The sequence below is a fragment of the Denticeps clupeoides genome, chromosome 5 (assembly GCF_900700375.1).
Source record: "Denticeps clupeoides chromosome 5, fDenClu1.1, whole genome shotgun sequence".
Classification (NCBI taxonomy): Eukaryota; Metazoa; Chordata; class Actinopteri; order Clupeiformes; family Denticipitidae; genus Denticeps; species Denticeps clupeoides.
The window spans coordinates 17,172,050-17,197,399 of NC_041711.1; the positions used below are offsets into that span (position 1 = coordinate 17,172,050).

Here is a 25,350-nt window from a genome sequence, read left to right on the forward strand (position 1 = left end):
GTGAAAGTTAAAATGAAAGCTCGGCTCACATTGCAGGGAGGACTGGTGTGATGGATGACAACAGGCTGGAAAGATACGAACTCAAATGAGCTCCAAAGAGTGTGTCTGGGAGACGAGCAGGAAAAAAACAAAACAGAAAATCATTCAGCCAAAACCCCCTAACAGGAAAGCATAAAATGCCAATTTTGGGAGGGGAAAGACACAAAGCCATTAAAAGGGGGCTATTTCACAACCCCAAAAGGCGACACAGACTGTGTCCACAGTTACTGTGTCCATTTCAGCGGGATGTGAACAATTCCCCGTTTCTTTTTTGTGTGGGCAGGCAAGGCTGGCCTGTTTTTCCATAATAGTTAAAAAAAAAAAAAAACAAACTAAATGCTGCTTCTTCTAGAAAGATGACAGAACACACGGTGCACAGGGTTTTAGTTAGCGCGGAGCAATGGTAGAACTGGTGATGAAGAATCGTGTTTTCTTTTCATGGGGCAGCTGGATGAAAGCGTTTTTTTTTTGTTTTCTTTTGACCTGAGCCTGTGATGGCAGCAGGATGCATTATTTAAAGAAGGCAAGCCACCAGAGGCAGCATGATGCTCTGTGCCACATTATATATGCCGTATATTCAGTCAGACATCGCAAGTGATGAGTTTTCTTTTTTTTTTTGCAAATATGGGCAAATTTTCATTACATACCTAGCATTCACTCAAAAATTTAATTTTTTGGTATTTTGTAAATATCAGGATTTGACTAAATCCTCCTCAGTCCAAAACCAGCCCTGCAAACCTGAGAGGATGAACACAGGGTTGTCAGGATTGATCACCTACACACACAAGAAAGCACCCAACCCTTAGTAATATTGATTCTCTGGAGTGAAGGAGCCTTGTGGGTTTTTTTTGATGGTCTTTTCAGTGCTATGACAACAGTTGCCTTGTGAAGATTGGAAGATAAATCAATACGATTGCTTGTGGACGAACTGAGAAGACAGACATTTGTCCATTTTATGGGTTTGTGATGTCCCCTCATGCCAATTCCCAATTCCCAGTAGAAAAGGCACTACATCACCAGGATCGCCGGGTGTTCAGAAGACCTTTTGCTCTTCCACATTCCCTAGGCTCCCTAAAAGCAGCTTTACTCAGTGTGCAAGTGGAAACACACAGTATAATATACACACACAAATTCTCATGCATTCCTGGGCTGGACAGTTCTCTGACTGAGCTTTATTTGGATGTGCTGAGCCAATTAACCCAATCAGGACAGCAATACCATCTTGTAGGTTGCCTTCACATTTGTTTCTGTTCTGCGCTCTTGACTGATATTACAGATTTTAATTTGCTCTGTTCCTCTGTTCACATTCCATTAAAAAAAAAGTACAGTACAGTAACTGGCTGCAGTGTAAGTGTCTATACCTCTGCATGATGTGCCGTCCCCTTCCATCCCTGCAGGACAGTCTCTGCACTGGTAGGAGCCAAAGCTGTTGACACACTGGACCCCGGGGAAGCAGGGGCTCCTCTCGCACTCATTCACATCCTCCTCACACATAGGTCCTACAGCACACATTGAGTTGCAGACACAGGGCAAAGGTCATTACCAAAAACCTGCTGAAAGTGACCCCCACAGCTCCCCTTTAAACACAGACCAGGAAACCAGGGAACTGAAAACTGGACAGAGAAGGAGGAAAAAAAACACAACTGTGAAACTGTATATTTATTTACCTTAATGTTTATGGCCTTTAACAGACACCTTCATCCAGAACTACTTAAAATCAGTAGTTACAAGGAGAGTCCCCCTGGAGCAACTCAGGGTTAAATGTTCTGCTCAGGGACAAGTGTTTTACTTTAAAAGGAGTTAATAAGAAATAAATGAAAATAACCATAACAAATATAAAACCATGGCCAACCTGACCACATCTCATTACATAAACATCATCCAGCCTTATATTTATTATAGGCTAATGCCTGAATGATGTCGCACAGCAACAATATCAGCAGCAAGATCACCAATGGACCTATTTAATATTTAATAGCAGACAAGATTGCATTATCATAAAAACCCAACAAATATTGTAGGTTCAAATATAGCCTAATTGCAACAGTACCCTCGATGGGTAAACATCAAACATCAATTTTGATATCTCTGGTATTGTTGATTGTGTGTGTGTGTTTTTACATAATTAGCATTCACATCACAATGTTATAAACTCTTGAGTGCTGTTTTTCATTTCCCTACTAGACCACTAGCCCCCTCGAAAAGATGTCTGTCCAGTACGACAAATTGCTGATCTTCCATTTTGTGTTTTGCACAGGGAATCGTCTGTTTAACACATTCTACTTTAGTATTTGGTTGCTTTTCCACAAAGCATCAAGAAAAAACACCATATACCTGATCACAAAAACATATGCCACAAGTCAAGCTCATGGAACTCTGCAAAAAATCTAATTATCCCAGGCTGTGCTGTCTTTGGCAACCATGTAAATGAGATGGATTTTAATTACACATTTAAATCACATTATTTATGGCAGAAGCCATGTAAAGCATACTGTGTCTCAGTTTGTTTACAAGTCTAGAAAAATTATGTGGCACTGACCTTGCTCATGCTGTCATGTATTATTATACTAAAATGTTGAACTCTGAAGCACCAATTTTGCACCTTGGGTGGGCTACCAGCCCACTGCAAGGCACACAAACACACACAAACACACACATGCACAATTCAATCAAACACTCTGAACTGTGTGTAGCTGAGAGTTTCAATGCCTGTGGAGTGGAGAACCCAGAGGAAACCTGCATCAACACATGGACAGAATCCAAACTCCACAGAGTCAGATTCAAACTCATGAACTTGGAGGTTTGAGGCATTTACTCTGCACCACTGTATGACTTTAACCAAAAATGAAGACATCATCTGGTTCACCAACAGCAGTACATCAATTTGGTGTCAGACAGTGTCAAAAAATATTTCAATAAATATTTATTAAAAATCAGGAAAAGAAAGTCTCAGAAATAGGAAAGTTATAGTAAAAATAATAAAAATAAATGTATAACAAATATAAAGAGCAGGAACTTTAGGATTTGTTTATTTATATAGTAAATTGTAATGTGGGTTTTTGGTTTTCGATCTTTACATCTGGAGTTAAAAGAGTATGGCAATGCTTTAGTAATGTTGAACTGTGAGAAAAGGCATCAGTCCAGGGTGCACAGGATGTGTTCGGCGAAGAACTGATACGCTGCTGAACAGAATGAGAGCTTTTGAATGAGAGAATCACAGAATAAAGGACCTTGTCACGTTGCGTCATCGCAAAAGGAGTCCTGCTGAGTCATCAAACAGAAACAGCATGGGACTGCAGTCTGCCTGGATGTCAAACTGAAAGCTAACACACAAAATTGTGCATGACAGTGTGTGTGTGTGGGTGTGTGTGTGTGTGTGTGTGTGTGTATACCTCTTAGTCCTACTGGGCACTGACACACAAAGCCATCCACGTTGTTGACACAAGACCCTGTGCCACAAGGGTTGGACAGACACTCATCAACGTTCTCTTCGCACCGGTCACCATGGAAGCCAGCAGCACACACACACAGGTATGCTCCAGTCCCTGGGGGGAAGTTGATGTTTGTGACACACGTTCCTCCATTGAGGCAACCGCATGATTTCACACCCACCTGGACAGGCGTGGAGAAAGAGGCGAAAATAGGTGTTAGGAAGAGGAGATCCACTTTCCCATGAAAGAACAAATGATTAGACCAAAATCTTCAAAACCGTTCCAGTGCATTAAGCAACTGGGTGTGAAGAGAACAGAGGGCTCAGACACTCCTCATCCAGGGCTAGAGAACGTAGAAACAGCTAGAAAGAAAAAAGATCAGCTCTTCGGGTCAACCTTGACTTCTGTTATAATCTTCATTAATGGTTATTTTGGGGATTCATTAATTTTTGTTAGCATTAATCCATATAGTGCACTTTCCATATATAAAATGACATTCTCTGACATTCACATGACGTTCTGTCATCTTGCTGCAACAAATTGCAAATGTATATTTATTGCTGTACAAAATGTTTGCAAATGAAAACTCTGTTCTGCGTTCTTTGCACATCTCTGCTACTGGAATACAGTACTGGTAAAATTACTGAATTTTTGTACTGAACATCGTCTTGTCTTGGTCTTTGGTTGGTTGTATTGTTCCTGTTTGCACTTGTGTTCTGTTTTGTGCTGTTCTGTTCTTCTCATGTGTTGCACCATGGACCCAGAGGAAGGTGGTTTTGTTTTTAGTATGTACTGTGTATATATGTTAGAAATTACAATAGAAATCTACTAAACATACTACTAATAATCAGTTCTCCCAGGACAAACACCCAAAATGAGTATCATGCCAATATTTGCCTTGTGTAAAGTCATGAGTTTGCGCTATGAAACTGGGGGTTTGAAACAGAGCTGAGCCTCTCTCAGACTTCTCAGGGCGGAGGCTCTTGGAACATTGGCAGAGAAGAGAAGAAATACTCATCCCAGCACTGACCCCCTGATGTCACCATAGGGTGGAAATGAGTTAACAATGATCTGGGTCATATGTCCAAAAAATGAGAATAAAAAAACACAACCACTGCCTCCCTCCCAAACACACACACACATATGTATCCATAATGCCTAATCTACTATGCATTAATTCATAGATACAGCAATATTCATCTGAGCACAAATACCTACATTAAGGGAAGTGGATAAAGAGTCAAGTAAATAAAAGAAAATCTCAAATCCTCCTTTGCAGTATATTCTTTTAACATAAAAAATTAACTCGAATGTAAGGAGAGAGTTGCTGACTCTGTAATTAGCGGGTAGTTATGTCTTGCTCACCTTTGAACACAGCTCATATTAGCCAAATCCAGGTCTGTTTCAGTAAGTGTACTGACAGGAAGCATATGTTCATGTCCCATCTGGGGCCATGGCGAAGCTACTGCATGGCATTCATCTCCTTGCTAACGGAGAGCGGCAGTGCGGAAGCGGGGGAAACTTTAGAGTCGCACATGAGTCACACTTGCCATATGTTATGGTTTATAAGACAGTTTGGCTGGTGCCACTTTGCCTTTCACGATAATGAGCAACATACATATTTACAACACATTTAAAATCAGTCCCGCGGCGTGAAAGGATGAGTCTTTGCCTGTGTGAGAATAAAAGTCTGGGCTTTTACATGATTACACAAGGACAGTTTTAGTCTCCTTATTCAGAATCCCCTGTGGTGAATGTGTGAAGGGGTGTAGGTAGGGGTGTTTCAGTGTCCAGGACAAAGTATCTAATCTCCCACTGAAAGACCAAAAATGAGTTCAAAAGAGGTGTCGTAATACATCATTTACCAAAAAAAATATATAACATCTGTTTATTGTTTTCAAAAGGCATCTAATCAGGTAATGGATTCAGTCAATTTGATGCAAGGATTTGCACACATGAATGATGGCCATTTTGAAATGAATGGACCAATTCATGGTTGTCTATTGATCTGACACTATGTGTGGGCGATTGATGAAGTGAGTTCACGAAAGTCTGCAGCCGAGCAACCGCAGCCTCTGTCCTACTGGAGCCTGAGGATTAATGGGCACAGGCAGGAGTCAAGAACAAGCAGTGATGACCAAGAGCCAAAAGTGGTGTGTATGAGTGTGTCCCTTGTCCTCTCACCTGTACCGTGTGTCTGCTCTGTGCATTGCACTCATCTGACACTGTAAAACCGAAGATCTGCATCTGCTCTGAATGCACTTTCCAGATGAGAAGTCCTGCCGGGGACAGTGAGGCATTGGGTGGGCCGCTGTCCAGCAGGAAGAGCAGCGCCGATCCCTCCGGGTCCGACGCTGACAGCTGGTACACAAAGTTCTCCCCTGTAAAGGTCTGGAGGCTGGCCTGGGGCTGGTGGAAGGTTGGGGGCTGATTAACTAAAAAAACAGAGCAGGACGGAAGTGAGAAGACAGAGAGGGAGCAAGATGGACAGTTTATTTAACAACAGTGAAGAAGCAATTGTCTAAATTTACATTATGTGAGATTTGCAGAAGAAACTTGTACAAAGAGAAAAATAGTGAAAGAGAAAGCGAGAGGTGACTGCAGTGCCTTTACTGTACAGTCAGGGGAACAAGCACAGGCAGCTCGGATTCTATCTCCCTGGGAGATGGGACTGCTCCCCTTATGGGGGAGGACCCACCGTTACGGGGTTTTACAGATGGCTTCATCTCTTCTGATCCATCAGGTGCAAAGAGAACAACAACAGCAATGAGCCCTCTGGGATCTGAGTTCCCACAACATGTGGCAAATGCAGATACCACAGGGAACACAGATATGCGCAGCTGGAGCAGAAACAGCGAGAGACAGAAAGGGGTGGGAAGGAGGCTTTACTAGAGGAGAAGAAAAAAACACAATCTTAGTTTGCAGACAAGCTTTCAGGCTACATCCTCTAGTCCAGATAATGGAGTTTGGCGGCCACATTGATTTTTTTATTTGTCAGACGGGTCAGGCCAGCACTAGATACATAGATATCAGACATAAACATAAAAAAGGCATTACAGTGTTAATATTTACATTCACATTTAGTGTCGCTTATCAGCCTTCTTTTCAGAGAAAGGCTTGCTATAGGCTTTGCTAGTGCCTGTGAGTTGGATGTAAATAGTGATACACAGCACACAGTGAAATGTGTCCTCTGCATTTAACCCATCACCCTTAGTGAGCAGTGGGCAGCCATGACAGGTGCCCACTGCTGGTAGGTGGTTAGGCACCGTCTCCATTGTGTGGTGCCAGAGAGTAAGCAACTTATTAGTCAGTGAGTAAAAATGGGCATGTTGACATTGGCTACCAGCTTATACAAATAAAAAGCATTGGTCTGTTTAGGAAGACATTATGCTTTTCTGTTCTGTTGTGTTTCAGGTCATTGTCTTTCTGTTTCAGTTATTAAAACCACTATGTTTTTCATGTCAAGCATTTGCACCTCATATGCCCCCAGTGGCGTGACATTCAGGATGTCTCTAATTTTCAGCAAATATTTTCTAGGCCAAACCCTAACCGGTGAAATATCAATATTGAAAAATATCAATAAAGCAATATATTAATATTTTTGTATACAAATTTAGGCCACCACGTGGTGCTGAGAATCAGCATGCGAACACAACCTCCACTCCTACAGATGGCAATGTACATCTGGGTACTTTGAATTACTTCTGGGCATTTCAGGCAGAGTGAAATCACAAAACATGACTGATCACAGCATCTTGTATTTCAGCTCTGTTTTTACATTTTCAATGAACTGTAGAACTGTACAGCATCACAATAAAATATGTGATAATCATTTTGTGATATGATTATAGAAAGAGACAGAAATGACCTAATGTTCTCTGCTAAGCCTGTGTATTGCCAAGGATCTCACGATAAAATACGTTATAATCATATTGTGATATGATTATAGAAAGAGACAGAAATGACCCAATGTTCTCTGCTAGGAGTGTGTATTACCAAGGATCTCACGATAAAATATGTGATAATCATATTGTGATCTACTCATCACCTTGTGAGCAGTGGGCAGCCCTGAATGGCACATTTGTGGGGACGATGCTTTGCTCAGTGAGATCCTTGCCTATTTTAAAAAATACCATAAACTGACAGTGCCTAGGCCTTGACTGATGAACATAACCAGGGCAGGGGTCAAGAGCATAGGCTCCAACAACTTCTATGCAAGCACCAGTAAAGTCCACATCACCCAAGTCTCTATAAGTAACCAGTTTCAGATTTGCAGCAAAACAAAGAGCATCCACAGTAATCAGCAGAGCGCAATCCAACACCAGTAAAATCACCAGAGCGAGGGCTGTCCAGGTTAAATCATGTTCTTTAAATAAGCTATGAATTTACAGCACACTGATTTGGGAAAATATTCAACAACAACAACAACAACAACAAAAACCTATTCTGGCTATTTGTTTTCGGAGCTCTGTTTCCCCCAAATTGCTGCTGTTCTCCTGCGGTGATAACCACAAGCAGAAATGAGCGTGTGCAGCGAGGCACGGCTCTGCCTATTCCCTGCCACACGCTCATTGTCCACAAGCAGCGTGATACTTCTGTTTCCAGCGGCCTTTCTAGTATACATAAAAAAATATTCTGCAAAAGAGAACAGAATGAAGCAGAACGTGCTTTCAATGTGCTTAAAGGCAAATGATTTCTAAGGATCCTCCCCAAGAGAGAGCTTCAGTTCTGTCCATGAGAAAAGTCACTTAGAGACAGTGATAAATAACTCTGTTTTGTGTTTGCCCTTGTTCTGTCTATTAACCCTTTAAAACCTGCTGGGCAATACATATTCCCATTCCATATTTGTAGCGCAACATAAGTATAATGTAGTAAATAATAAAGCAAATCCAAGATATAATAAACAGAGTGATTCGATGACAAGGGTGGCTGTGGTGTGATTTCATCACTTGATAGAGGTAGAGGAAAATGAGATTATGTCCCTTAGCTACAAAAATGAAGTTCATGGACGGGTGAATATTTGCAGTGTGTGTATGTGTCAGAGAAAAAGAGAGAAGGCAAACACAAAGCATAAACAAATCACAATTGCTATGGCCTTCTGACACTAACAATAAAACGTCAGGGAATAAAAGAAATGGAAGGAAATCCATATAGAGTGAAAGTGTTTGTTTTTTGTCATAATGATACACATCAAGCACAGCATATGGTGCACACAACAGAATGTCTCCTCTGCATTTAACCCATCGCCTTGTGAGCAGTGGGCAGCCATGAAAGGCACCTGGGGAGCAGTGTGTGGGGACGGTGCTTTGCTTGAGGGGACCTCAGTGGCACCTTGGGGGTTGGGGATTTGAACCTGCAACCTTTTGTTTTTGACTTCCTTACTCCTTAGGCCACCACTACAGGAAGTGACTGAGATGGAGTGCATTGGAGAGGCAGACCAAATCCTAATCATGTTCGCTTTTCGTTCACAATGGCACATGTACAACAGACCTGACAAAGCAATCAGGATGAGCGCTCAGAATGTCATGGAGACTGAACAGCATACATTACAGGAAATGAGCTGGGTGTCACTCCTTACCTTCGTTGAAGGACCAGGTAAACTTGGATGCACTTGGGTTACACAGGAGGCAGGGGCTAGTAGGGTTAGTGTCCCCTTCAGTGAAGCACATCCCATCAATATTACACGTCCCCTCCTGACATGAGGGAGAGAGCGACAGAGATTCATGATTTCACAGCCGCACTCTTCAACATATTTCCCATAAATCTCATGGGGCTCTGTTAACTGCATTTCATAGCATGTTTTATGTGATTTAAAAGATACTTTGCAGATGCTGACATGCTCTGCTCTGCACATATAGTAACCCGCTGTTACTGCAAATTTTACTGACAGCCCCCTGCCCTTGATAAACTGCCAATGAGGAAAAAAGATAGTGCCACCGTATCCATATATTTGAAGCCTATGACACTCAGCTAACGCCTATTAGCCTCTCGAGGTCAGGGAATCTCCAGGAAAAACAAAGAGGTAAACAACACAAATCCATCATCCTTGCCTCGAGTCGGCTGCAGATTAAAATGTCAGACGCAGCCAAGTGCTTGTCATCAGGATGCTCCCCAGTGTGAGAGGCATTTGAGAGGTGAGGTGCGTTCTGCATGCAACTGTTTTGGGACCAATGGGATTTCAGAGCATGATGCCCAGCAAAGTCTGTTGTTTTCACTATCAAAGCAGAATTATTGTGCAACCTCTAATACTGACTCCCAAGACATTTTAGGCAAACTGTACTGCTTACAAACATTTATGTTGTTTTTGCCAGTCATTTTGTACTTGATTCAGTGGAAAGTGACGCACTTAGCTGTTTGTATGTGTGTGTGTTTCTGGTAAAGACTGTGTATTACCTTTAACTTACAGAGTCCAGAGAGAGTAGAGGAGCACAGCTGACACACGCCATCATACAGAGTCAACACCTTGGGCTCGCTGAACTGAGCGCCATCATTGGTCACCTTAGAATAGCGTGAGAAAGAGGAGATTTACAACAGCAGTGTACAGTGCAGAATCAGTTCTGCATGGTTTCAGGAATGTGAAGCCAGGTTTCATCTATGGCAGATTTAATATTAAAGACAAAGAATATAATTAAATAAAATTCAAGACACAGATTAATTGACATCATAATATATTTTGAATGTAAATGCAGCACATCCACCTTCTCTCCTTGCCCTGAAAATGACTCATGGTCCCTGATGCTTTGCAGATTAATGTTATGAATGGAGGTGATACTGGTCTCATTTCCTCCCTCCTGCTCACAAAATCCATTTCAGATGACTTTGGGATAACCTTCAGCTGCACCCCATGGTTCTCCCAACACTGCAATTTCTACTAATGAATCTCCCCGTCACCAAAATGCCTTGGTGCTCGTTTTTTAGTTAAGTAAACACTCAGGATAACGTCTGCTCTGGAGCCCACCAAGGCCTGATGTATGGTTTAGCAGTTAATGATGAGGCCCAAAGAGGTCACAAACTTGAATAACAGAAGATTTTGTCTACATTAGCAAAACTACAAAAATCTGAATACTACAGTTAGATAGGCCCAAAGGTCCAGTGCTGCCAGTCTGGTACATTTCCAGAGAAAATACTGTTTCAAACATATTACAATAAAAAAACATGGATTTGAATGATAAAAATCACATTAACACAAACGATCTTGTTCTGTAAATTAGATATCTAAATCATAAATATATTACGCTGTCTTTACAACCCCCCCATTTAATTAAAGCATGGTTTGAGATCCTTGAGATCCATCATGTCTGTGTAGATATGCATGGCAATTCAATATTTCTTCATGAGGGCCATTGATTCCTCCTTCAGACGGGCTTAGAGTCTGACATAAATTCTTGTCTGCAGTGAGGCCATTGTCCTGTTATTAAGCCATGACTGTGAAGGGGACCGTCTACCCGGTTCATTTCATTACTTGTCTGAACGCTCAGACAAACAAGGATTCTGTAAAAGAAAGAAGAGACAGACAGACAGAAGGACACCTGAATCTCCCATCTGGCATAGGGCCGGTCGTTCATCATGAAGTCTATGGAGTCGCTGGCCATGGCAGTGAGGGCAGGTACCGCGCAGTCCACTGCTTTAGAGCTCAGAAATGTGCCTTTGGTCTGCAGTTTCTCCCCGACAACCCACTCGCCATTCACATTCTGCAAAAAACACAGCCCACCAGTGTCATTGATACCAACCACTTAAGTATTCTCATGGTCTCTGTTATAAGACATTGCCCTGCTCTCTTCATACACTGTAGTCTAATTGCCTGAATTGCTGGAATTCTCTATGGAGTTTAAAGTGATATAAGATTTGTACATCATTATATTCATAATGTGTCTTCAATTATTCAAGGTCTTTAATCCCAGTGCTAACATTTTGTGGGACTAGGAAAGGATTAATTTTTTTCAAGGACATTTAATGATACTTCATGATATATTCATAACGACGTCATACTTGGCTAAGAAGAATAAAATAATCCAATCAGATATGTTCCCTTTTTTTCCTTTACATCAGTGCACAATGTTATAAAACCCCATTTTATCACAGGGTGTTTGTTAAATATTAAGGTGGCTCTTACTCATGTATTCTACAAAGGAGAGCATAAATCAGCCGTTCCCTCCCAGGGCCACATGCGTGCAGCGAGGTTAAAAAAAAAAAAAAAAAGATTGTCAAACCAATTTCACTGTGCCGGCCGCCAATGTGGGCAAACAGACCACAGGGATCTAGAGAGAGGAAAGGAACTTGAGAATATAGGATTTTTAATTGAAAGCTTACGATACTCTGGGGCCAAGTTTTTTCATTGTGAACGCAGGAGGAAAATGTGTGCTGGACTCATCATCATTCCTCTCAGCACTGGTAAACTACGGATTCACAACAGGACACTGCCTCTGAAATAACCTAAGGGCCGCAGGGGTGCCTCTGTCTGTGATACTTAATGAACAAAAAGACAGAGCTTTGACAGTTATTTTTAGGTTTTGGACAAATCAACTAGAGCACTGTCCACAAAAATCTACAAATTGATGTTATAACACAACAGTTTTTTTAATCCAAATTAAGAGGACATTTTCTTAGTTGATGCAGAGCTTTTGTAATAGCTGTCACTTCTTGTATCATGTGTCAGATATGAAATGCTCTCAAGTCTAATTTTACGGTGGATTTTCAATGATTGAGCCCTCCCTGCTTTCACTCACTTTGTTACTTTAATTACGCCTTGAGGCAGATGGCACGTAGATATTAAAACCAGCCTGGGCCCGATCTATAAAATCTTAATGGAACGTCTCTATGCACCTCCTCAGCAGAGACAACGATGTCTGCAAGGCTAACTTCATTAAGACAGATGACCGCTAAATAAAGGCACAAAGAGACGTAAACAATGCCACTCAGGTAAAGGACTAGAGTTGTATGTGAGCTTCTGTTTAGGGGATAAAGGGTCTCACCATGAGTTTGGTTGCACGGCAGCCAAGATCTGGCGACTCGATGAAGCCCAGGCCAAACACCCGCACACTGCTGCAGTCATAGCCTCGGATGTCACACAGGCCATTGTTCTCCAGGTCTGTTAATTCCACCGGCTGATCTTTCAGTTAGAGAAGAAACAGCATCATTAACAGGCTTCTCCAAAGAAAAGCAGCTCCTGATGCTCATGGAGAATAGTAAAATATATCCACAGTCATATTTTTCAACACATTTGCCCTCTAGGTATAATCTAGGGAAATAAAAATGCCCTTGACTGGTCTGCAGCCCTGTACACACCTTTCTGTCACTACCAGCATTGAAACCTTTTGCAATTTGAGCTACAATAGCTCTTCTAACCACCAACGTCTGCACTTCCTCAAGAAGCTGAAGAAGGCCAACCTCCCCACTTCCATCTTCACATCGTTCTACCAGGGGACCATTGAGAGTGTTCTCTGCTGCTACATCACTGTCTGGTACGAGAACTGCACTGTCGCTGAGCAGAAGGCCCTGCAGCGGATAGTGAAGACAGCATCATTGGGGTTCCACTTCCACCCATCTCCCAGCTCTACGAGAAACACCTCGTCCGTCGAGCTCGGAACATAATGAAGGACTCTAACCATCCCTCACATGCCCTGTTCTGCCTCCTACCGTCCTCCTCCTTCCTCAGCATCAGAACTGTAACTGCCAGACACTACAAGAGCTTCTTCCCCCAAGCAGTCAGAGCTCTTCCAGCCTTATGCACCTGATTTTTGCACATCTTTGCTCTTTTTGCACATTCCTACACATTTTGCACATTTGTCTTGTCTTACTTACAATGCACTTACAAGCATCCTACATGATGTTGTCCTGTTAAACCTGTTCATTGTACAGAAAAGTTCTACTTTTCACATATAGAGATACTGTACAGTTTTTAAGCTTTAGTTTTAGTTAGTATAGTTTAGTTTAGTGTGTATACATATATATTTTTATTTTATGATTGCACTATGGGGGGGTCTGTGTGAAATATTATTTCAATACACGATATAATGTGTAAACTGTTGTACTGACAATAAACCAATCTTGAATCTTGAATCTAACATGGGCCACCCTGCAACCGCCATACGCATCAATGAGCCTTGGCTGCAATGTTCACTGTTTTTCTTTGACAACTTTTGAGTTCTGACCACTTGCAAACAGGAACCTCCCACAAGAGCTGAAATTTTGCAGATGCTATAACCCAGCCATCTAGTCATTACAATTTGGCCAATTTGGCAAATCATCAGGCTTTCCCATTTTATCTGCTTCCAACACAACACCATCAAGAAAAAAACATTCCCTTGCTGCCAAATATATATCCCACTCAGCGGCAATTCATAATGTTATGGTGGATTGATGTATCTCTAAAAAAAACACACAAAATAGAATATAAATGTGTCATAACAAGTGAAAAAGTGATCATTATATCAAATGGTATTAACCATGTAAAAATCAAAAATCATTTTAAAAGAATAAAGTCTGTATTGCAGAGTTCAAGCATGCCTTGGTATGATTTGAGCAGGAAACACTGCTCTCTGCTGCATTTGTCCTTGACTACGAAAGCATGTAAATAACACAAAATAACAAGGCACGGGCACCTCGGAAAAGCATTTCCGAGAGCAATGCTTAAAAAAAACACACGCACATCCACCTTGCATGTTTTGCCTACCACTGGAGACACGCCCCGGGTGCATGCCGAGGACACTATAGCACAATCACGCCGAGAAACTTCCCCACTCCTCTTAATTGGCATTGCTGCATTATGCATTGAATAAATGAGACCCTAACAGGTCCCTCTCCAGCCTCTCTGCTGCCAGTGGAACACAACGCCCGTCTAATTCATATTTACTGACAAGCAGAAATGACTGTGGCCTGCCAGCATTAGCAGTGATGAATAACCAGTGCTGTGCAGCCAGAGCCGCTGCTCTTTAAACCGGCATTTTAATTTGTGCGGCACAGCCCGGTCTCTCCCGCTTTCTGATCTCCTTGGAAACAGAGCTGTTTAACTCAGCTGTACCCCGATCCCATTGCGCATCTACTTACCATGTTACAAATGAATCTAAAAATACATTTAAAGGGAAGATAGATTGATGAGAGAACGCTAGCAAATGTTAGTGGACAGTCTGATATGTGATGGACCAACTAAAACATCAGCAAATAACGCTGCTGTAATTTATTAGCAAGCTCTACTGGTGTGAGACAATGTGCAAGTGCACTGGAACGTAACCAGCGTAAGCACCACTGTTCTGGAGCAGTAAAACTCCCAGCTACAGGAAATGTTAACCGTGTCAGATTTTTTTCTTACTTGGCAAACAAATCTGCTACCAACAAGCCAGACAGCTTGAAATCGGCATGGAGTAAAATACTCTTATCCCTCAGCAGAGGCATGCCGGGGTGGCTGGATCATTGCATGATAAAGCTGGATGGAGAATCATCGCTCCAAAAATGACAGAGAGAGTTTGAGGGAAAAGATGTGCTTAGAGAGAACATGGCTGAACACGATGCATGCATGTCACAGATGTGACACTGTGCAACACAGACACCGCTGATGCTTTTCATGCAATTTAAACCTGTTTATGCTTCAGAAAGACGCTTGTTGTTTTGTGAACCGTGCACTGCCATTCAGTGCCAGGCAGAAAATCATTCACAGGCATTGCAAAAAGACTCTGCTTCATAAAGCTACAAAAATGATTAAAGAGAAGTCTGACAACAGAAGCATGGGCTGCATTGCAGAGCAACACAACCACAGGTCAACAGCAGGGATTTGGAGAGAGGGATATGTTTCCTGAAAGTGATTCATAAATTGGATCGCTATCACATTTAACACATTTTAGCTTTTGGCTTTGTAGGCCAGCACCAGTATTTTGAATCTGCATGCAGCTACTGGGAGCCAGTGGAGGGAGCGGAGCAGAGGGGTGGTGTGGGAGAAATTGGGAAGGTTGAAGACCAGTCGTGCTGCTGCATTTTGTATGAGTTGTAGAGGTCGGATGGTACATAGTGGTAGAGGAGCTAGAAGGGAGTTGCAGTAGTCCAGTCTTGAGATTACTAAGGACTGAACCAGTAGTTGGGTGGCCTGGGTTGACAGATAAGGGCGGATTAGGAAGGAGCATTTCAACTCCTCCATCTCCAGAGCTCACCTGAGAGGGGCCAGTATGATCCCCTTGCCCCTGTGATCAGATGAGCAATTAGGAGGATTTATTTCCTTGCCCTTCTCACGTATCCATGCACGTTGATCCTTGAACGGGTGCCGTAAATCAGGGCAGGGAATCGGTCAGGCTCTAGAGACTCTTCTGATAAACAGCTCTTGCCGTCCCCCCACTGAGAATGGGAAAATACGCCCCATTATTTGTGTTAAACTCCCACCCCCTTCGTTAAGCATGAGTTAGAGAGATCCCCCCTGGGGGAAGTAAGCACCTTGAGTGAGGTACAACACCTAACTCTTGATTCCAATGCTAATCAGTTGCGCATTCCTGCCCACGTGGCCGAGGGCCAGGTCTGCGCACACCTGCATAACAATATCCCGGAGATGTGAAAGACCTGATTAGCCGGGCTTACTTTGAGAAGCACTCAGGCAGCATTTCAATGATCTGTTTTCAGGAATTCAGGGGAGGGTATGGCGGGCTTCGAGAAATCGGCCGATTATGCACACTCGACGGCACTCCCAGCACTGTGACAGAGATATTTCATAGTGTGACTCAAATAATTTATATATTCGCCTCAAAAAAAATTAAATTACCATCTGCTCAGTCTCGAGAGATGCGAAAGCAGAGACTGAAACTTTTGCATGATGTTTATAACCACAAAAAAATTAGTTTAGGGACAGAAGATAACACTTTCCAATTGAAAATGTAATTAGGGGACATATTTCTGTACAATGGAAGGGAGAGAGGGAGGACAGCCCGAGGAACACAGTAGGCCAGAGAAGCACATTTGATGGATTGCTAAACTGCCATTTTGACTGCCATCTGTTTATGACGGCTGCGGTGAAATGATCCTTTGCAGACCAGTGTGGTTTTAATTGAACAAAATATTTGGCCATAAGAACAATGTGGCTAGTTTCCCTAAAACAATCAGACCCAGTGATATCTTCTGACTAAGGGAGCAAGGCAACAGCTCAACTTACTCAATTTGTGAAGAGAAGTCATTTTCTCAGTAGCTGTACGATTTAATTTACTTTGAGGGAATGCTCTGCTAAGAGGCTAAAATTGCATTTGAACTACTTTAGAGAAGAAAAATGGCCAAATCTGTCAGCATTTTCAAACTTAAAACTAAATGTTGATGGAAAGAACGCTTAACTAAATCTTACATGAGAATTGGCAGGTGTTTTTTGGACTCACATGCAGTAAATTGTGAGCAGGACTTACTGCTGGTAAGGCTGCAGTCGTAGGAGCTGTGGCCTGAGGAGCAATGGCAGCCCCACTCTGTGCAGTGTCCATTACCGTTGCAGTTGTTGGGGCAGCGCAGACTGGTGACCACATCTCCAGACTGGCCCAACTCCATGGAACGCTGGGTCCTGTTCTCCAACAACCGCCTCTCGCATTCATTCTCCAGGAAGGGCAGGAGTGCCTCCTCCCATCCCAGGTCGTCCTTCAGCTGGAGGTCCAGGATGCAGAGGTCCACCGCCTCATCCAGACGCCTGCCCAGTAGCAACCAGCACAACCTGCCCACCGTGGAGTTGGTGAGGGTGTGCTGGCACACCTCCAGGGCCTTTGTGGAGGTCAGCCCGCTGGGCGTGGGCCACATAGGTTGTACAGCAGGACGGCTGCTTGAGAGGTGGTCCTCTGGGAAGAAGTAGGAGACGCTTTCCAGGTCTGCCTGCCTCAGGCTCTGGAAACCAAAAATGGTCTGGAATTCCACCTGGCTTTGCCTCTTTCCTCTCTTCTCCAATTTTAGAGGTCTAGTTACAGACAGGGAAGGATTTATGCGTTCAAGCAGCACATCACTGTCTTCAGACCTTGAAGCGAGACCTTCTTCTGCTGTGACAGTCCTGTTGTGAATGTCTGCAAATAGCATGTCATCCTTGTCATGAGTTCCCGCCAACTTTGACAACCAAGAGGAGGCCTGGCGTTTGCGGATGCTCTTCGCGGCCCCCAGGCTGTGCAGGTGCTCAGAGGTGACATCTCTGAAAGGGAAGAGTGAGGTATAATCCACGTTGTCATGGGCGATGCAGTGGGATGGAGTGTCTGTTGTGTCTTTCCCGTGGAGCGACATGCTATATCCCCTCTGACATCGGCAGAAATTCCTCCTCATCTCCTCCTTCACCAGAGGTGGCGTGCTGTCAAATAGGCTCTCCCCTGGTGCTATCCTGTCAGTGGGGGGAAAAAAAGTTGAAAATATGTCTGATCAAATGAGATATCGCATTACCCTTTTGAATTAAGCTCCGAGAGTCACAAGAGGATTTAGCATTCGATAAAGGTCAGACATTTTTTGATTTTCTCATGCGTGAAAGAAATATCCCAAGGTTGCTGAGTGTGAGAAAAGCATCAGAAGTGTCTGTAAATTGTATGAAGGGGAAAAACTATTTAATGGAGACATGATAGTAGACAGCATGCGCCATTAAAATGTTGAAATCATCTCTATGCATGAAATATGATTCTATTAATATTTGATAGTAGCCAATACCATTAGCCATAGAAGGACATGTGCTCTATAGACCTTAGCAGGTCCTCTTATTAGAGCAGGGAGCCAATTACAGTACCTCCAAACCTGGATGAAGTGCTCCTGATCATTATTGTGGAAGGTGGAGCCATCAGGAGCGTGGAGGTCATTCTGGCTATTCCGGTCAAAGGTCCCACAGAGTCCACGTGTGTGGTTGAAGTCAACACTGGGGGCCCTAACAGACAGACTCATCCCCCAGTCACTCACATCTGCTCTCACAAAAGCCCCAGAGGGAAACAGTACCTTCAGGGAACAAAAGGAAGAACGTCCATTAAACATAAACCCCATCTTGAGATGTGCCATCTTGTGGGGAAGTGAAGGGCCTAAAATCCGAGGCTGGTCTTCTTTTAAGAGCTCTGCACGGATTTTAAGGATCTGTTGAACTTTCTGTACAACAGAGTTGTGAATCCTGGGATTTAAAGTGTTTCTAACCAACTTTGTCCCAAAACCTCAGTTAACACATATTACATGTTCTGTTACTGTTTTTGCTTTTTGACTTGAAAAGGACAGCAAAGATGAAGTCTTTTGCGTTATAATTCTGACTTTATAGGATCAATTACAAATGTGTGACACCAATATTATATAGGTAAGATACATAATTTCAAGCTTTAGAAACATCCCTTTAACTGTACATACTATTGCAGATCTAAGAACTTGTAGTGTTCTGTTTTCATTATAGGTGAAAACATTGACTGACTATGAAGTTAAAAGAACATAAACTTCCACAAAATATACCAGTTATGTTCAAATTAACACCATAATTAAAGTGCTGCCTTTTGCCAAATGTTGTGGTGTGAAGCATTGGTTCTGTCTGCTTTGAAGGGAGTATGTGAAAAGATATTGAAAAAAATCTCACTTATATTTTTAAAGTTCAAAATCTATATTTTTTGAAGCATGCTGTTTTAACAAACTAATATAAAACTGTGACTGGCAGACATTTGTCAGTATCTTAGCCAAAAAAGTGCAATGCATAATTTAGACTCTAATTTAGGATAATTAATTTATTCGGAATTCATTCTCATGTTTTTGTCCAAACTAAATCTCTGTTAGTGTCAGAGTTGTACACAGTAATCACAGCCAAAGCACTTTTTTTCCACACATCACTTTCCATTTACTGTACGCTTTCCATGACTTTCAGCCTTGAAAATTTTCTTGTTTTTCTAAGAGGTCTGACTCTGTTAACTTGAAAACAGAACATTTGTTGTATGTGACAAAGACTGTGCAGGTCAAAATGTTGTACCATTAAATAAAATCCAATAAACTACATTGTTCCATTGTGTTGAAAATGATATGTAGCACATTCAGGCAGCATCACTGAAAGCAAGACAAGCCAAGAGGAATTGGAACCAAGCAGTGGAAATCTTTCGTCTTTCTTGAGACATGAGGCATTGTGAAGACACATTTTGTTGGTTCTTACCGTTACTTTTTTCCCTTGGTGTGATGTATGAATTTTGACTTGCGGAGCCACCACTGGCTCCAGAGACTTAACAGTCAAGTGGGGTCTGGTCTCCTGCAGCTGCCCATTGCACATGTCAAAGGTCACCATGTCATTTCCTTCACGGGCTGCCACGCCACAGCTGCAGGCTACAGCATAGTGTCGACTCCCACAATCCCACTGGCGACTGTGTACCTCAAAATGTCTGCTCAAGCTCTTATACAGCACAAATGTCCCAGTCTGGTGGTTGTCGTAACGCCTGGAATGACAGTAGCTGTTAATGTTAATTTATTATCAACATCCTGCGGGGCAAAATAAATTTACCTTGCCAGTGCATACATCGACCTCAAGGCTAAATGCTAATGCTAAACTATTCAGTTATTTTATTTTTGTTGTTATATTCTACCAACTGTAATAAATGTTTCTATCTGTAGCTTAACATAACTTTTAAAATGCTCTAAAAGTCATTTTGATGTCTGTCACAAGAACTGAACACCTGAATGTTGGGCATTTTATTAGTCTTTATTAATGATACGGGACTGAGTGACACTCGAGAGTAAATAAAGCATCTGGTGGTGTGTAAGCATTCCTGGCCACAACCTGAACAATGCAGGGGGGCTGTACCATGGCCACAGCAACTTAAGTGTTCCTCTGTGACAATGAATTTGTTGGATAATGGCGTCTGCCAAATCCCACAAATGTAAATGATGGAAAAGTATGCCCACGTGCCTGATTATTGGGTCCTGATCACTCCCAGCCGTCACTCATTAGGTTTGAGTGATCAAGATCCTTTATAATTCTATAATTTATCATTCTACCTGCAGGACTCACAGGTTGTTCCTGGTTTAATGTTGCATGATGGTTAGTTCACATGCTATAGGTTGTTGAGTTTGTTTGCATTATGCTTTGGCAATCGTACCTTTTAGTTTAATTTATTAAAAGTTCTAATTTCTTTCTCAATGTCAAACTTTTGCACCTCCATAATCCTTCACCCATGTGGCATGACAGAATCCTTTAAACCAATTCTTTTGTTCAAATCAACATTCCCTCAATTAATAACATTTTTCAAACACTCCTTTCAATAAAAAAAAAAAGATATTCTAGCATCATAAGACTGGACGGTGCCTTTCAAGCATTGATGCTTTTCACTGGGAGTCCTTCACCCTGGGTTCTCTCCATTTCATCAGGTTTACTACTCTAAGGCCAAAGTCTGCTAGCTGTGAAAAAGAATTAAGAGTAATGAAAAATCCACAGCTATTAACCAAACTGGTCCTACACTGAAATAATCCGTACATTTTGACAAGACCCTGTTTGTTGTACTTGCAAGTTTTAAAATGTTAACCCTCTTGAGGCCAGTTTTATTGGAGTAATTTTCATTTCTTTTTTAAAATCATATGCAAAATTGGTGGTTTACCAGCAACTCCTTTAAGTCTGTTTGATCCACAAAAACAGAGTAATTGCATAAGCGTAGGAGTTATGCTTTAATTAAAAAGTCCTTTTTTTTCTCCCCCTGCATCCTGCCCCAAGAGTTGACCTCTGAAAGCACACTTGATAAAATAGATAGTACTTCAGGAGAGCAAGCAGACCAAAATTAAAATACAAACAATTAAAAAAAAAAAAGCAATCACCTTCACGGCCCAAGAAAAACAGAGTGAGATGCCAATTATTTCTGAGGAAATTTTGAAGAAGGTGCTAGAAATCCTCAAAATAAGGGCCTTTAATTATTGTTTCATCTTGTTAATAGGTTCTCCAACGAGGTCAAAAAGCACTTATGAATGTGTTTAATTATTACAATATTCTCCAAATTCCCAGAAAAACTATGAGGGCTGTTCCAAAACTGATCATGTTCAAAACTGCCGCAGGTCGGACTGATCCTAGGTGTGTATTTAACTCTCGACAACTTGTCATCAAGGGCAGCCAAAGAGCAAATTCAGCATGTGCTTCACACGACAACCTGAGACATCATCAGTGACACTGTCAAGGACGTTTTGTCTTTTAGGGCTTTGCTGGAATATCTTGGATGCTATAGGTGAAAAGGAGCAGGATGAAAGCAGGAGGTGACAGAGGACAGGGTGGGGGGGGTTTGACTCTGTTACCTGCCATCCAGCGTAATGATGTGTGGATCAGTCAGAGAGTAGCAGCTGGCGGTGGGAATGTCCTGAACCGTGACCTGTGAGGAGCGTAAACACTGCTTACTGCACTGATTAAAAACCAGCCGCTGGCGTGATTAAAGAGCAAGACGTACAAGGCTGGGGGAGGGGGAGCTTCTTGTGTTTACACAAAAATACAGATGTAAGCCTGGCAGGGGCGGCTGAACCGAGTCTAGCTCTTTCTGAATCTCAGTTGGATTCAGTGCCGTGTTTTGGCAAAATGGAGGTTATTATATCCAAACCTCCCACCTCTCAGCAAGACGCTATTAAAGTGAAGCTTATCCTGTGAGCTGATCACTAAATGTAAAACTATTCGTGGAGAATTATGAGAGACGACATGAAAAATATGCTGGCATCTTATCTTGGCCTACAAAAGCTCTGGAAATGACAGGCCTGCTCCACGGCGATCCTCTGACCTTCAGTGGTGTGGGGGTGTAGCTCCTCCAGAGACGAGGCCCAGTCTGTGTGGGCTGGCCACTGATCAGACTCGCCCGGTTCCCGTCACGGGTAAAGTCCGTCACGGCCGTGAGCAGCATGGTGCCCCGGGCGCAGCCGTTCGCCCCACAGGGTGTGGGCAGAAGGTCAAGGTGGCATAAAGAGAGGGCAATGTTCGGGGCCTCATGGGCTAGGCTGTCTGAGACAAACATCAGTTATTAAGATGTATTATGCTGGAACTAACTAAAGTCTGTTTTTTCTAGGTTAATTTCAAATATCACAAATATTTTAACCAGTGTTTAATTAGAATTTTGTGAACATGTTCTTCATATATCAAATCCATAGATTTCTGCCGCATAATTCCTCTGTAGGTTTTAAAATATAAATTTAATATTATGAAATATTACAGTGTGGTGTAGGTTAAACACAACACAACATTTCTTGCATTCCAACACTTGTTAGCTACCAGCTAACCAGGTCCAATTAACACGTGTCACCAAGATCTGAGGCTGTGGTATAAAGATATATATAAAGATTTTATTTTTGCAGATCCTCTACCTTCGAGAACCAACAGTCTAAATGGCAGCTGCAGAACACTGAAGAGTAGCATCTGATAATTCCTTTCAACCAAGCTGAGCGACAGAGATGGGTACCTTGGTCATGGACGCTGAGTGTAAGGGTGACCTTGCACTGACGACTCTGCTCAAACCCGCTGCAAGGAATGGGCACTGTGCTGTAGATGACCACCGAGTGCTCTCTGCCATCCTCACGGATGTACAAAGAATCAGGAGCAAACTGCAGGGGAGGGGAGAAAGAGTGACTGAAGCTTATTATTTTCTTCATTGTCACCTCTTTGATATTATGAGTGTCTTACCTTCATTCCAGCAAAAAAACTATCACTCTCCTTGGGCAAAGACTGAGTGCTTGTAGAGTTCAGCAAGAAAGTAGACACACTGCAGGAAAACTGTGGGGCAAAAATAAAGTGTTTCCTCTTTGCCCTTTATATAATTTTATAATGCATACACAAATTAAGACTTGGGACAAAATACTATTCTAACACTAATATTTAGAACCAGACTAAAGACATTAGTACCAGTGATAAAAGCCAGACTGAAGACATGGTTGGCAAATATTTAGAAAACAATGAAAACCAGAGTTCAATTAATGGAAAGGCATAACATAAGCATATATATTTCAGAAGGTTTCATATGCATTCACATTAATTAGATATACCAGTAATACTGGTATAATTTCCCCAAATGTAACAGTGGGAATTTGAGCCAGTCCAGCTGTGCATTAGAACATGCTGCTCTGGGGTTCACATCTGCCCCCATACTCGTGCACAATCCCTCAGATGGACCTGTGCAATATAATTATGACTGGCAACTACCAGTGCTGGATTACTGTAATTCTCTGTATTCTGGGTGCTCTGCTGTTTCACTGAACACAGTTCAGCTTGTCCAAAACTCTTACATGCACTAGAAGGTTTGATCACATTACGTCTGTGTTGTCTTTTTTGCGTTGGCTTCCAGTTCAGCAGTTCAGTATTTACTTCAAGGTTCTGCTTATTACTTATCAAGCTTTGTATGGTCTTGCTGCAGTTTATCTTAGTAACCTACTAGTCCCTCATAACCCACCATGGTCCCTTTGTTCCCTGGGTGAAGGCTTATTGGCTGTCCCCCGTGTACACAAAGTCACTGCTGGAAATAGTCACTGTCAGAAATGTCTAGTTCTCTCTTCAGTTACTGTAATTTGTTGCTAACTCATCACTAACTCACTATTCTCTTTTCTCCATCCTTCACCATCCACTCCACTGTGGATGGTATATCCTGCCTGGGCAGTATCCTGGTTCAGAGTGATTGTGTGGCATGGCCGACCTCCTTGGATGGTCCTACTTGACCCTCTGCTGACCCCATCTCACCTGCTGGGACTCTAACACACTACCTGGATGCTAATTCATTATACACAAATGGACTTTAATAAACTTCATATGCTATCATTTTTTGGATTTATTTCATAGTAATCCAGAGGAGTATGGGTTCCCCTTGCTGAGTCTAGGTTCCTCTCAAGGTTTCCTTCCTGTTGCCTCTGCCTTGCTCACCTGGAACTTTGAGCAATGTTCTATTTGTTAGGAGCTTTGTGGCAATGTACATAGTAAAAAGCAGCATATTAATGAAGATTGATTGATTGATTTCATTCTTCACCCTTTTTATATCCTGTTTGCTGCATACCTTCATTGCCACAGACAACCACCATGGCAGCAGTAGAAGTAAATATAGCTAAGCATAAACTTCTCAAGACTCCTCCCTCCATTTCACAATTCCTCGCCACACAGTTCTCTTTGAGCCATAGCTTTGCCACAGGGGTCAGTAGGAATTACGCTGGAAATATGAAGGGTTAACGTCCCTCCCCCAACTCCACCTATTCTCTGAGTATCTGATCCAATGGTGTCTGGAACGCATTACCGTCTCGCCCAGCCTAAAGTGAAGACCGTCCATCTCTACCAGAGTAAAGTGCTTCTGGGTGGAGTCTCTCCTGATCTCCACCTTCGCACTGGAGGACGTGTAACGGGCCCAGGCCACCATGTAGCCCACCGGGAGACTGGAAGACACCCCACGGAAGGAGCATCTCAGGTGCACGCTGCTGCCGATGAGCTCCGGGGTGACCACAGGCTTGGACAGCAGGGAAGGAAGTTTCACTAAGCAGACAACACCATGTAAGGAAAATATTCATCAACAACAAAAAAGGGGTAAAAACTGGCCATGAGAAACAATAAAATGTTTACACAATGGGGTGATTTTAAGTAATGGCATAATAATGTAGATTTACCCAGGGAATAAAAAAACAGTGGCAGCTTTTGGCTCCTACCTTTGCATACTCCATTAACTTCGACTTCACCCGCTGGGCATAATTTGGGTATAAGCTCTGAAATGACTTAAAAGCAGGGCAAAAAAAAAATTTAATTATGTTGGAACACACATACAGCATCACTCTGCCTTATTTGAGCTTTTCTGTAAACAGTCTCACTCAATATGAATCGTTGAAAAGACTCATACTGAGTGATTTTCTGAAAACATGCAGGCCTGAGATATTTGTGCGTTTGAGCAACAAACAATTCTTTTCCGTAAAAACGCGCAGGGGAATGCCGTTTCTGACAGCTGCTTTTCTGTTTGTCTCAGTCACATCTGCATGTCTCTAA

The 25,350-nt window shown here is 42.4% G+C and overlaps 1 protein-coding gene across 2 annotated transcripts in view; it reads right to left on the reverse strand.

Annotated features, from left to right (window-relative positions):
* Positions 1-25,350, reverse strand: part of LOC114790920 (von Willebrand factor D and EGF domain-containing protein) — a 50,284-nt gene that overhangs the window by 18,356 nt on the left and 6,578 nt on the right. For both annotated transcript variants that reach the window (XM_028981358.1, XM_028981357.1), the window contains exons 4-19: positions 25,020-25,085; positions 24,617-24,849; positions 23,026-23,115; positions 22,805-22,946; positions 22,133-22,350; positions 21,663-21,736; positions 19,549-19,825; positions 18,172-18,374; positions 16,838-17,778; positions 12,443-12,579; positions 11,000-11,161; positions 9,864-9,968; positions 9,049-9,163; positions 5,655-5,905; positions 3,432-3,651; positions 1,401-1,538 (exon numbers count right to left, since the gene is read on the reverse strand). In XM_028981358.1, coding sequence (XP_028837191.1) covers positions 1,401-1,538; positions 3,432-3,651; positions 5,655-5,905; positions 9,049-9,163; positions 9,864-9,968; positions 11,000-11,161; positions 12,443-12,579; positions 16,838-17,778; positions 18,172-18,374; positions 19,549-19,825; positions 21,663-21,736; positions 22,133-22,350; positions 22,805-22,946; positions 23,026-23,115; positions 24,617-24,849; positions 25,020-25,085 — 3,372 coding nt within the window. The remainder of the gene's footprint in view (positions 1-1,400; positions 1,539-3,431; positions 3,652-5,654; positions 5,906-9,048; positions 9,164-9,863; positions 9,969-10,999; positions 11,162-12,442; positions 12,580-16,837; positions 17,779-18,171; positions 18,375-19,548; positions 19,826-21,662; positions 21,737-22,132; positions 22,351-22,804; positions 22,947-23,025; positions 23,116-24,616; positions 24,850-25,019; positions 25,086-25,350) is intronic.